This window comes from Gekko japonicus, unplaced genomic scaffold (genome assembly GCF_001447785.1).
Source record: "Gekko japonicus isolate JY-2015 unplaced genomic scaffold, Gekko_japonicus_V1.1 scaffold318, whole genome shotgun sequence".
In the NCBI taxonomy this organism is placed as follows: domain Eukaryota; kingdom Metazoa; phylum Chordata; class Lepidosauria; order Squamata; family Gekkonidae; genus Gekko; species Gekko japonicus.
The window spans coordinates 175,007-187,409 of NW_015167541.1; the positions used below are offsets into that span (position 1 = coordinate 175,007).

The window sequence follows — 12,403 nt, forward strand, 5'->3', positions numbered from 1 at the left end:
AGATGCCAAAAGCACTTCAAAAACCACGAGATTACCATCTAGCCTTCCCTTCCCCAAGAGAAACAAAATGCTAGTACAAGATTTCTTTCCTTTAAAGAAAAACCATTTAAAAAACTTTTAGAAACTAGAGGAGGAAATCCTCTCTTTGCATTAGTCAGCTCTAAGTTACTAACAGTGCAATCCTAAGAACACTTGGATGGGAGTAAGCCCTGTTGGAGAGACATGAGTAGGATTCTAAGATTCTAAGGATTCTCTGGCAGATGTCACATATCATACTGGTAAAAGCTACCTAACATGGTTTTCAGCCACTGTGTCTAACCTAAATGAGAATCCTTCCTCTAGTTGATAAAGGGTATACTTAGGGTTTGTGAAGAAATGGAGTACCATCAAAAGTAGCAAACAACGAATCCAGGCTTAGCTCATTGCTGTCTGAAACACTCTCAATGTACACAACATACAACCACTTATGTTTCATTTCGATAGTGCCCTGATGATGATTTAATTCATTTTACCATCCGTCTTAAACAAATAGGGATGTTATTTCCCAAGAGACCATTTTCCCAGCATTCACTTCCACTAAGAATCCTGCAACTGATGCTTCATTACATGAAACTTTGTGCTCTGCGGTCAGTGGAAAGGCTCAAATTTACCATCACCAAATAAATAATTCAAGTACTTGTGCATTTTGCTCAGGAAAGGTTCTGCACTGTGTATTGGTGCAGTAGCAATGTTGCTCACAAGGCAACACATTTATCTGAAAATATGAATACTGCACAATCTGAGCCCCACTCCCCGTGCCCTCCACCTGCTGACACAAACTTGAACATAAAGCTGCCTTATGCAGAGGCATCTAGTTTGGTACTGCTGATTAGGTCATCCTCCAGGGCTCATACTGCATCTAGCATTCGCTCCGCTGTTTTACCAAACCCACACTGGAACAGAAAAAGATGTGGCTCAAAACCACATTCAAATACCCCGGGCCAACACCGTACTGACTGCAGAGTCACCCCGAACGTCAACAAAATGTCATAAATCTATGCAGACAATACCATAAAACCGAGAGACCAAAGGAAGTGAAACCAGCATGCAGTGTGGAGGCTACAATAAAATCCGACAATCAAAGAAAGTGAAAGTGGCATGCAATGTAGAGGGGGATTTCCGTTCCAACATGGGTTTGGTAAATCAGTGGAGCGAATGCTAGATGCAGAATGGGCCCAGGACAGCAGAGAGAGAGGCTGCAGTCACACACACTAAATAATCCACTTTCAGTGCACTTTCCAACAGGATTTTGCCAGTTCACTTGCCAGATGTGTGAAAGGCTACAGTGGGAGAGCTTCTTTGCCAGGTGTGTGAAAGGCTACAGTGGGAGAGCTTCTAGTGTTCTGGCCTCACTGGTGGACCTCCTGATGGCACCCAGTATTTTTGGCCGCTGTGTGACAGAGTGTTGGACTGGATGGGCCTTTGGCCTGATCCAACATTGGCTTCTCTTATGTTCTTATGATTGAAAGTGGATTATTTAGTGTGCGTGACCACAGTCAAAGTATTTTCCCAATACTTTCTACCTTCCTTTAACTGGAGATTGAACCCAGGGCATTCTGGAAAGTAGGTGTTCTGTCTTGTAATCACACACCCACTCCTACAGTGTAAACCAAAGCAGATCTACTCAGAACCTACTCAGATCTATTAAATGGTTCTTGCTCTCCATCAAAGTTACCTTTAAATGCTCAGGTACACTTCTTTGTTGGGAGGGAAGCATGATAGGTAGTGAAAAGAGAGACCGGGTGATGGAGAAATGGGGAAAGGTGCTTGTATTAATTGCTTATAACAGAATCAAGAATAGAGAGTGCTCGAAGTGAGCAGGGTATTTTGCAGCATGAGAATTCATGGGGATTATTCTAGTTCAGAGATGTCAAACTCATTTGTTACGAGAGCTGGATCTGACATAAGTGTCACTTAGTCGGGCTGGGCTGGGCCATGTGTGCCATAAAACGAAAGCCAGGTACCGGAGATATAAACTTTTTAAAGGATAGCAGATGGTAAGCTCCAAGTTGGTGTATCCTCACTGCAAGGCCCCATCGGCTGGGAGGAGAGTTCAGAGGAAAACCCACATGGGTGGACTGGAGAGCCAGTGGTGCAACACTGGGCAAATGCTCCCATTCTGCTTGACTGCTGAAGATGAGGTTGTTCCACCATACTGAAGCCACAGTCACAGTGCCTCCGCCCACTCCCCCCCCACAGCCTTCTGTCCCCTCCTTTGCACCAGTTCCTCAGAGGCTGCGTAAGAGCCCTGGACGGGCTGGTTATGGCCCCCAGGCTTTATGTCTGACACCCTTGTTCTAGTTATTTGGCATAGACTAGCTTTATGGACTGGAAGAATTATAGGGTGATGTAAATTACTACTACTACTACTACTAAAATGATGATGATGTTTGTGGATTCTGGTATGAGAAGAGTAGGGCACATGGTTTTGCTACACGTTCAACACTGATCCTGGAAGCCAGACCCCCCACACACACACATACACAGTGGGGCTGACTGGTGCTCAATCTGAATCACTGAGAAGGACCAGGACCAACTGAACTCCTGGTTAGAGTTTACAAGGAAAGGGAAAGATGTATCTCTGCAGGGAAAGCTGCAAAAGAAAGTGTCTTCTTCTCTTGCAAGGGCCCTTTTGGATCCCATCCAATAATTATTTTCCCCACCATATGATTTCTACACTTTCAGAAAACTGCAGAACTAAAACTCATTCTGGTCATTCAGAGGCATGGTGGGTTTTAACCCTGTGGACACACAGCCCCTTAGGCAGCGCTTTCATTGGCACCCTGCCACAGCTGCACAGCCAGCACATGGGGAATGCAGAAAACATTCTGCTTGTCTTAAGTGCCGTCAAGTCGCCTCCGACTTATGGTGACTCTATGAATTAATGTTCTCCAAAATGTCTTATCATTAACAGCTTTGCAAACTGAGTGCCGTGGCTTCCTTTGCTGAGTCAATCCATCACAGCTTTGCTCAGGTCCTGCAAACTGAGTGCCGTGGCTTCCTTTGCTGAGTCAATCCATCTCATGCTGGGTCTTCCTCTTTTCCTGCTGCCTTCATCTTTTCCTAGCATTAATGTCTTTTCCAGTGACTCCTGTCTTCTCATAGTGTGACCAAAGTATGATAGCCTCAGTTTAGTCATTTTAGCTTCTAGCAGAAAGCATTGCAATACTGGAAATGTTCTTCTTCCCAAGATTCCCAAGAAGTTAATATTTTAGGTATCCCTTGTATAAAACATCAACATTTATAGTCAATACATAGAAGACTGCTTCAGACCTCAATCTCTGCTTACTCAATGAGCCATCCCCTTAAGGCTTCAGTTCAATACTGTTGGCAACAAACACCTCAACAGCATGATGTCATTTCAGAATATTTGTTGAAGTGTTGTTCATTTGTCAAATTTAGTTGTACAATTTCCCAAACAATTTAGGTATACTTGAGATTCAACTCTTGGCTAAATATCTGGTTTCTACACCAAGCATTTGGCTGGAATTCTAGATGTATCCTTTATTTGTTTTCAAGATACATTGATACAAGCTTTCATATCCTTCATGTTTCTAACTATCCAAAGTGGTGGTTAAAAAAGGAAGACAGTGATTCATCTTCTGCAAATGTAATTTTTTTCCAATCATTCTTCCCAAACACACCTTTTCCTGTAAATGATGTAAAGTCTAGTGTCAGCTTTGCACTTTGGGGAACTGGCCCCATGTCCTTCACGCAGGGACAGAAGGCAAAAAACTGAACCATAACACTAAAATTCAGAACCTAACAAAGGTTAGTAAAATGTGAAAAAGAGGGCCAATATTAAAAACTAAATGTAAAAGATATATAGAAAAAGCTACATGTATTTATTAAGTACAAATTTAAAACATAATATATAAGGGCCCATTCACATCAAATGTATATCATTTCAGCTAAAACCCTTGAAAAAGCAACCCAACTCACCAAAGATTCTTGGAACATGACAGGAATTTAATAGGGAGGTGACAACATGGTTTGGGGAGGGAGGTTTGCCAGCTGGAAAAGCAAGAAGGAAGCTACCACTTAATGTGCATGGCTTTTCCCACAGGCTTCTTTGCACTGAAACCTCCCTGAGAGGAAGGCAATGTGTATATCAGGACAAGAATATAAAAGTAGATATTGTACTTGCTGGAAAACTTTAGAGATGTTAGATTATCATATTTATCAAGGAGAGTCACATGATAGTAGAGTTAATAAGGAAGTCTCCTTTCATCTAATTGATTCTATTTGGGTCAAATTTCAGATGAGACCGTCTCAAAATTATTACAGCATATTACTCTCTGAATAACCCATAGATAATGGGTTCTAGAAAACCTGAAGTAAAACTTGTACAGCAACTCTGCCTTGTATCCATTTCAGTATGTAATTAGGATTCTTACCCTTCTTAATTAGATTGAGGACTTTCAACATTGCTGGAATGATTAAAAGAAGAAGATATACTTTTTTAAGGGGGGAGTGTATTTCGGCTCTAGTGCATTGACATATAAATGACTGAGCATGAACACTAAGGCCATACATAAGACACAGACTGTCATTTCACCCTCTGTGTTTGGGTAGTCGCTTTTGACCTATCAGTAATATTATACAAAACAACTATTTTTCTCTTGGCTACCTTTTCCACTTGTGCATGAGGAGGAACATTTTCTGCCATTTCCTGCCTCTCATACCATTCCCAAGGTGCTTTTAAGGCTACAGGAAAATGCTTTTGGAAGAAGGAGGCAGAAAAAATCCATTCTGTGAGCAGTGTTCTGGTTGTGGTTCTTTAGAGCCAACCATTTATCTTTCTCCCCAAAAACAGCCTCCTGGTTTTTAAAGCAGACCAGCTATTTCAGAGCAAATGAACAGTCTAGAAGTAAAAATCCTTGAACAATGTACAACATGGAGTAGGAAGGCCTGGCAAAACAACCTTTAGTATGAGAATAGCTCTAATTTGCTGTTTTCATCTGTGACGTGCTGGAAGGCATGACTTGAAAAGGATTTCAAACCTGTTGAGAAATACTTGGAAGCAGGCCCGTACCTACCGTGGGGCCCTAGAAGCAACACCCCCTCCCTAACCTGCCCTTCTCCCTCCCCCCACCCCGAGTAGATGGGAGGCTTAGCCTGGCTCAGCCCTTGGCAAGCCTTTCTGGTCCAAGGGAGGCAGCAGCAGGAGACAGCCCTTGCCCACTTCTTCCTCTAGTACATCGCAAATCTACTTGGCTGGCTGCTGGGTGCATCTCGCTTCCTGAGGGACCCAACCCTGCCTGGTGCCTGAGTGCCGGAAGAGCTGCTGCCTGGTCTGGCCTGGGCTAACCGGCCTTCCAGTTGCCTCCAACCTGCTTGTCACTTTGGGTGGTGAGCAAAAGTTTTCGGCAAAGAACAGCCGGGATAGCCAGTGACCCAGACAAAGCCTTGCATAGGCGGCGATCAGGAGGGGGGGTGTACAGCGATGTGCCAGAGGTGTGCCGTGCTGCACCAACCCTGCTAGGGCTTGGACATGGGTACAGGATGAGCAGAGGGGAGAGGGAGGGCCAAGAAGCTGGCGGAGGTGCAGCTGAGTGCTGGCATCAGCCTGGAGGGCCATGAGGAGGGCTTCGTCTCCACCTTCCAGGAGAGCCTCCACTCCGTCAGCTGGGACCTGAGGTGAGGAAGCCTGCTGTAGGTGGAAATTTGGGGCAGGGGGGAGAGAAGGGGGCAGCCAGCGGAGCACCCCCCACGTGCCTATGTCACTTCTGTCACTAGCTATGGGACTGCTTGGAAGATACATCAACAATCATCAATGTCTATATAGAACATTGCCCAGAAACAGAAGAGAATGGGCACATCCACACATTCTCTGTATGCACATTTAGAACACATATACCAAAATTGTAAACAAAAAGGACCCTAAACAATTAAGGTGAAAATCCAAACTATATTCGCCCAGTGTTCCATTTTACAAAAATTGTCATAAAAATACATGGATAAATATACAAAAAAGACAGTTAATAATAAATATATAGCAATCCTGAAGAAGTCTAAGAAGCTTTCTTATATTGGTGTCAAGACTGCCAAACAACCATATCGTTGATTCATACATGACAACAAAGAAAGTATTCAAAATGAATCTTAAGCTTGGGAAACTCAGATAGACAGACAGATAGACAGGATTTTTGTATAATGGAAAATTGTAAGAATATATCTAGGATTTCCATGTTCATTGGTAGGGTCCTTTTGTTCATAATTTTGGCATACTGGCTTTTAAGGACCTGCTCCTCTCTCCCTCTCTCTCTCTCCCTCCCTCCCGCTCTCTCTCATCATTAGTAACCTGATCATCACCTAGTTTTACAGAAGACCCCTTAGGGAAGGCAGTAGGATAATCCTACACCATAAGCATCAAAGTCACCTGCTGGCACGTTCAATATTGCACCTGACCATCCTCCTCTTTTTCCTTTGGATGTGAGGACAAAGAATACTTTGTCTAAGGGAGTCTTCAAATGTTGAACCGTGGCATGATTCTGACTGGGTGTGATAGGGCTAGAAACTTGTTTTAGATAAGTAGGTAGGAATTCTCAAGATTCTTAAACACACATCAGACAAGGTCACCTAACTCTGCATGTTACATACTAGTGACATGTTACTTACTAATCCAAATATGACTTACGATTATTACAATCATCTGTGTTGCTTGTGCAGGAGGAGACTGCATGATGACAGAGGTCTGCAGGTTTCGAGAGCTCACTGGTAAATGCTGGCTGACAAGAAGTATCCGTGTTGCAGTTTGTTTGATTTTCACTAGTCCTTGATAAATCCAAATTTGGCCGGTTTAATCCATGCACACAATCCTGGTAAACTAGAGGTGAATTTGATCTGTTAAGGTGGTTTAATGACATCTGTAACAGAGCTTCATTTATGAAGACTGAACTTTCACCACAAAAACTGTCTGATCGATTATGTCCCATGATCTGCATACACAAAAACACACAAACAAAATAAAAAATAAATCCATATTTCAATTTTGTATTTGTCATCATAGTTCTTTTTTCTATACTTTGGCATCATTAAATAGCTGAAGATGAGAGTAAAAATCAGAACAAAAATCCACTATATTCATCTGTTGCCAAGAATCAAAAGCAAAGATTATGAAAGAAATGCAAGAATTTTTTTTACTTTAGTCTTCTTTCAGCATTTAAACTGTTTGGGACATCACCACCCCTTTTGCAATGTAATTATTTGCATGAAGAAGAGGAGGAGAAGGAGGAGACTGGGTTTACACCCTGCCCTTCACTACCAGAAGAAGTCTCAGAGTGGTTTACAATCTCTTTTCCCTCCCCCTCCCCACAACAGACACCCGGTGAGGTAGGTGGGGCTTAGAGAACTTTGACAGAACTGCTCGTGAGAGAACAGCTCAGAAAGAACTTGTAACTAATCCAAGGTCACACCAGCAGTTGCATGTGGAGAAGTGGGGAATCAAACCCGGTTCTCCCAGATCGCACTCTTAACCACTACACCAAACTGGCTCTCAGGGACTCTTTACTACTAGTAATATACTCTTCACTACTAGTAATATACCATGATTATCAGTCCAGGCCTTTTTGCTGGGTGATGTAAGTAACAAGTCCTATTGTCCTCACCAAAAGCCTTCTAACACAGTCCTGCCCATCGGCAGCAGTCCCATTCATGTTATTCATTATGCTGATACAGACCAACCTCAGCCACTGAGGACTGGGAAGTGACTTCCAGTTTCTCCTGAAAAGTCCATGTAAAAAGTTGCTACTGGACAAGTCCACCCTTTGGTTTGATCTGTGATACCATTCAAAGCAATCTGATACTATCAGTGGCAGCTGTTTCACACAAACAACTTAGGATAAGGTGGGAACAGCCGCACAAGCCATCAACACAGTCTTCTGCACACTGGCCCAATAAAGACAATGAGCCCAAAGTAAGCGTCAAATTAAGGGTTAACATTGGCCCCACTGAGAGCTGCTGCCCACAGAGAAATCCACTGCCACTGCAGTATGTTAGAAGCTCTTGAGTGGGACCAGTTGCATACTGGGCTGGGAAGAAGTCACAAGGCTGGCTCTGCCTGTGCAATCCGACCTTTTCTTAACCTTCTTCACTTTTCTTTATTTTACAATGAAAGTTTAATTTGTTTCAAATTGTGATTATTTTTTTTAACATAAATGATCCTTCACTCAAATTTGTAACATCTTAGATAGCTGTTTAGAGGAAGAAAGCAAAGATGAAGGATGCTTCCCTCTCCTGTAGCACCTCCCCATAATTCTGGGACATACAATTCATAGTTGATTTGTGTTTAAGCAAACAGAGCTCCTCATCAGCAACAGCAAGACTCCAAGACAACAGGAACATGAGGTGCAGCAGATGTGCCTTCCCAATTTGCCTAATTTAATTATCCTCCTCCCCATAAGGAGAAAGCAGCTCATTCCTATATCCTCCCTTCCTCACATTTTCCAGTCAGTACAAACTATGCCCCGTTCCCCTCTTTCCAATCTCTAACTCCTTTCATTGTAGAGATATAAGGGGAAAGGCATGTCTTTACAATAAAAAGTGCTTGAGACTTACTTTTTAAAAAATGAGAGGTGGGATTTCAGAGAAACTGATAGACCCACTGTTATATTAATTGCAGTATAAAGAAGGAAAAGAAGAAGAGTTGGTTTTTAAACCCCACTTTTCTCTATCCTGGGAGTTTCAAAGCAGCTTATGATTGACTTCCCTTCCCCTCCCCACAACAGTCACCATGTGAGGTAGGTGGAGTTGAGAGACCTCTGAGAGAACAGTGACTGGCCCAAGGTTTCACGTGGAAGAGGAATGGGGAAATCAAATGTGGTTTTCCAGATTAGAGTTCGCCTTTCTTAACCACTACACCACACTGATATTCAATTGTCCATTTTTAAACAAACAACCCACAGTCATGGGATGTGTGTGGCTGCTGTGAGAACTAGAGCAGAGAAAATTGCTGTGTGCATAAGACCAGGAAAATCTGAACATTCTCACCTACATGGAAGCCTTCCAGGACTTGCTATGATCTTTCCCAAAACACTGAAGCAAAACAAGTTTGGGAAAGACTGCAGAAAAGATGGGCAAACCCTGGGAAGTGCCCAGAGCACCAAGATGCTATGGGAAAGTGGGGGGGAAATTCACTTCTCAATAACATCTAAGCCAGGACAAGCAATCTCCAGTGTGACATCGAAGTGACTTCATTGCGTGCAGTGGGGGTGATGCTCTAGCTTTTCTCCAAAACTCTATGGCTTAATCATAGAGTTTGGGCCAAATGTTAGAGCGTCACCTAGTGTGCCATCACTTCCAGGTCATGCAAGAAGTAACATCATCATGCCGGGAACATCAATCACAACTCCCTTCTTTTGCCTGGGCATTTCCTCCCATTGCCAGGCTAACTGACAGCAGGCACCGGGTGCTGGAGCTACGAGATCCTCCACCCCCACAGAAGGAACCTGGCAACCCTATTCTCTACCCTTCTGTAACAAGGAGAGAGCCCTGACCTGAATGGCCCATCCTAGCCCAATCTCATCAGAACTTGGAAGCTAAGCACGGTCAACCCCGCTTAGCACTTGTTTGGGAGACCACTAAGGATGTCCAGGGTTGCTATGCAGGGGCAAGCAATAGCAAACCACCTCTGTTCATCTCTTGCCTTGAAAATTCTATGGGGTTGCCATAAATCAGCTGCAGCTTGATGGTGCTTTATATACACACACACCAGAGAGATGAGCAAACTGGCCTGCCACAAAGTATTATGGTAAGGATTACAGAGACAGCAAATGTTAAAGTGATTATAAGAGATATTAAGGGATTTTACTCTGGATAAAGTCTTGCACGCCTCATTGTCCCCTGGAGAGATTACCCCAGGCAGATTGCTTTGGTGGCTGTGCTTCCAGTGGCGCAAGATCTTGTGCTGTAACTTCACTGTTTCTCGCTCCTTCTCCACCATCCTTTGGCTCTCCCGGAGTCTCTCCAGGTTCTGCTGGTAATCCTGCAGTTGGGCATCCAGCTCTTCTCGGTTCCTGCAAAGCAGTTCCTCCTGGCTTAAGCACTCCTCCTCCCTCTCCAGAAGTTGGCTCTCCCTTGTCAGGTGCTCCTGTCGCTGTTGCTCACATTCCCGGTTCCACCGTTGCTGCTCTTGCTGAAACTGGTGCTGAACCTTCTGAACATTTGCCAGTTCCTCCTTCTGTTTAAAGGTCCGGTGCTTTTCTGGTTCCAAGACAGAGGTGCTACGAGAACTGGGACTCCAGCTGAATCTTTCATGTTCTTGTAGAAGAAGCTTATGGATTCCAATGTGACTATCCTGGATGGCTAAGGCTGCCTTTTCATCAAAGCAAAACACCGTTTCCATAAATGAAAGAGACAGAATTTAAACATTAGTGCTTTCAGTGGAAGGGGAAACCTATTCATCACACAAGCTCACAGTAGTGCAACATAGGCGGATTTGTTCGATATTCATTCCACTGTTTTCCTCCTTCAGTAAATATTATGCAGCAGTTTAATGCCACAGAGCTCAGAACTTCTGCCTCAGTGGGCTTCACCTTAATCCTTTGCAGGTCTTGTTTTGTGGAACAGTGAAAACAGACAGATAACTTGAGTAAGGTAGAAATGTTTGGACATACATTCTGTGTCCTGAAAACAAATGTCTAGGAATACAAAAAGAGGTGCATAGAAACAATTTCTACCACTCTTCATAACAAGGTTTCCTCCTTACTCTGTCTCACTGCTGGTGTGTGCAAGAAACAGAACCAGCACTGCTGATGTTTGTGGTCCACAGGCAAATCAGAGCTCACAAACTTGAATCACCCATGAACTGACTCCAAGGAAAAGCTGTCATAATAAAATGATGTGGACTGGATCTTGCCTAGATTTTCACTGCCTCCAATCTCCCACAGCAACCTATAATGCCCCCTGAAATACAATCCTCAAGTATTCCTAAAAGCCTCAGTTTCAAACTACATGATGCATTTTTGGTAAGTTGGGCTGGGGTTCCCAGGACACAACTCTCTTCCTCTGCAATCACACAGCAGCTGTGGGGTGAAGCATTTTTAAAATCCCCAGGAGCCCAATTCTGCTCAGAACTGTGGCCTTCCCCTCCACACCATTTTTCTGATCCATAATGGCACTGGCAGGAAGTGATCTGAATAACTCTGGAGCTGTGCATGCTCCACATGAAGCTCTAAAAGTTATGCAAATAACTCCCTGCAGAGGCTCTTTTAGATCTGGAAAATGACATGGAGGGGGAGGCAGGAGCTCCCCCTCTCCCCATGCCACAGTTCTAAGCGGCTCTAGGCTCCTGAGGAGTTTAAAAATCCCTTTCCCCACAGCTGTTGTGGACTGCAGGGAACGTATGTTAGGTCTGGGGAACCCCAACCCAACTGGCCAAAAAAGTAACATGTGGTTAGGCCCTTATACAGTACCATCAAGAAGACAGTGGAACTCTATTGAGTGGGGGCTTCTCCCACTGAAAATATATTAGTGCTCACTCATGCCATCCCAAACAAACAGAGACCCTCTGCTCCTCCTGCATAAAAATCCAGTGGGGCTAAACTGCTTCTTCTTAAACTAGTAAAAGGCCAGTGTAAGGCCCCTGCCAAAAGTGATGGACCAGGCTTATACACTTGGATCCTATCCCTTATTTTGGCTTGCACAGCACTGTTCTCTGGCACAAAGTGGGTTTCTCTAGAATAAGGGGTTTCTGTTCATGCAAGGGCAGCCCTTCTCAATGAGCAGAAAAGCCCCAGGGTCACAGAAACATGCTCCACAGCATGTCTCTCTGCAATGGATGAAGAGCAGCACAAGCAGAAGGAAAGGAGCCATGGCTGTCAGGAAAAAGCCAGCTAGCATCAAGTCCAGGAGCACCTAGAGTCATACACGGTTTTTGGTGTATAAGCTTTCGAGAGTCAAAGAAGCTGTTCTAACTGCCAGCCAACATGACTACCCTCTGAAACTAGGAACAAAACAATGATCAACAGAGGATTTCTAAATATAAAGTTTATAAGTTTAAACAAAGTTTAAAATGTTTGATTGTATTTTTCTTTAAATGTGAGCTGTCTTGGGCATCTGATGAAAAAACAAAGTTCCCAAAGCAATTATCACCTGTATACTGTACAAGAGACGGGTTAAATTCTGGATAGTCTGTACAATCTAGAGAGGGGAGAAAAAAAGGAAAAGGTTTTTGCTTTGCTTTGTTTTGTTTAGAAGACATGGCAAGTTTAAAGCAAACAACAGCAAAAGGTTTTGTGGCTGACCTGACTCACCTCAGTCTGTGTCGAAGTAGGGAAACATGTGTCTCCTTCCTACAGACAGACAGAAGTGGAATTAGTTTTTTTTGTAGAACTGGACTGCCACCTTCTGGCGACTCAACTAC

The 12,403-nt window shown here is 43.7% G+C and overlaps 1 protein-coding gene across 1 annotated transcript in view; it reads right to left on the reverse strand.

Moving 5' to 3' along the window:
- Positions 1-12,403, reverse strand: part of ARHGEF28 (Rho guanine nucleotide exchange factor 28) — a 167,027-nt gene that overhangs the window by 28,127 nt on the left and 126,497 nt on the right. Inside the window, exons 30-33 of the mRNA XM_015413585.1 lie at positions 12,294-12,332; positions 12,133-12,180; positions 9,851-10,354; positions 6,680-6,980 (exon numbers count right to left, since the gene is read on the reverse strand). Coding sequence (XP_015269071.1) covers positions 6,680-6,980; positions 9,851-10,354; positions 12,133-12,180; positions 12,294-12,332 — 892 coding nt within the window. The remainder of the gene's footprint in view (positions 1-6,679; positions 6,981-9,850; positions 10,355-12,132; positions 12,181-12,293; positions 12,333-12,403) is intronic.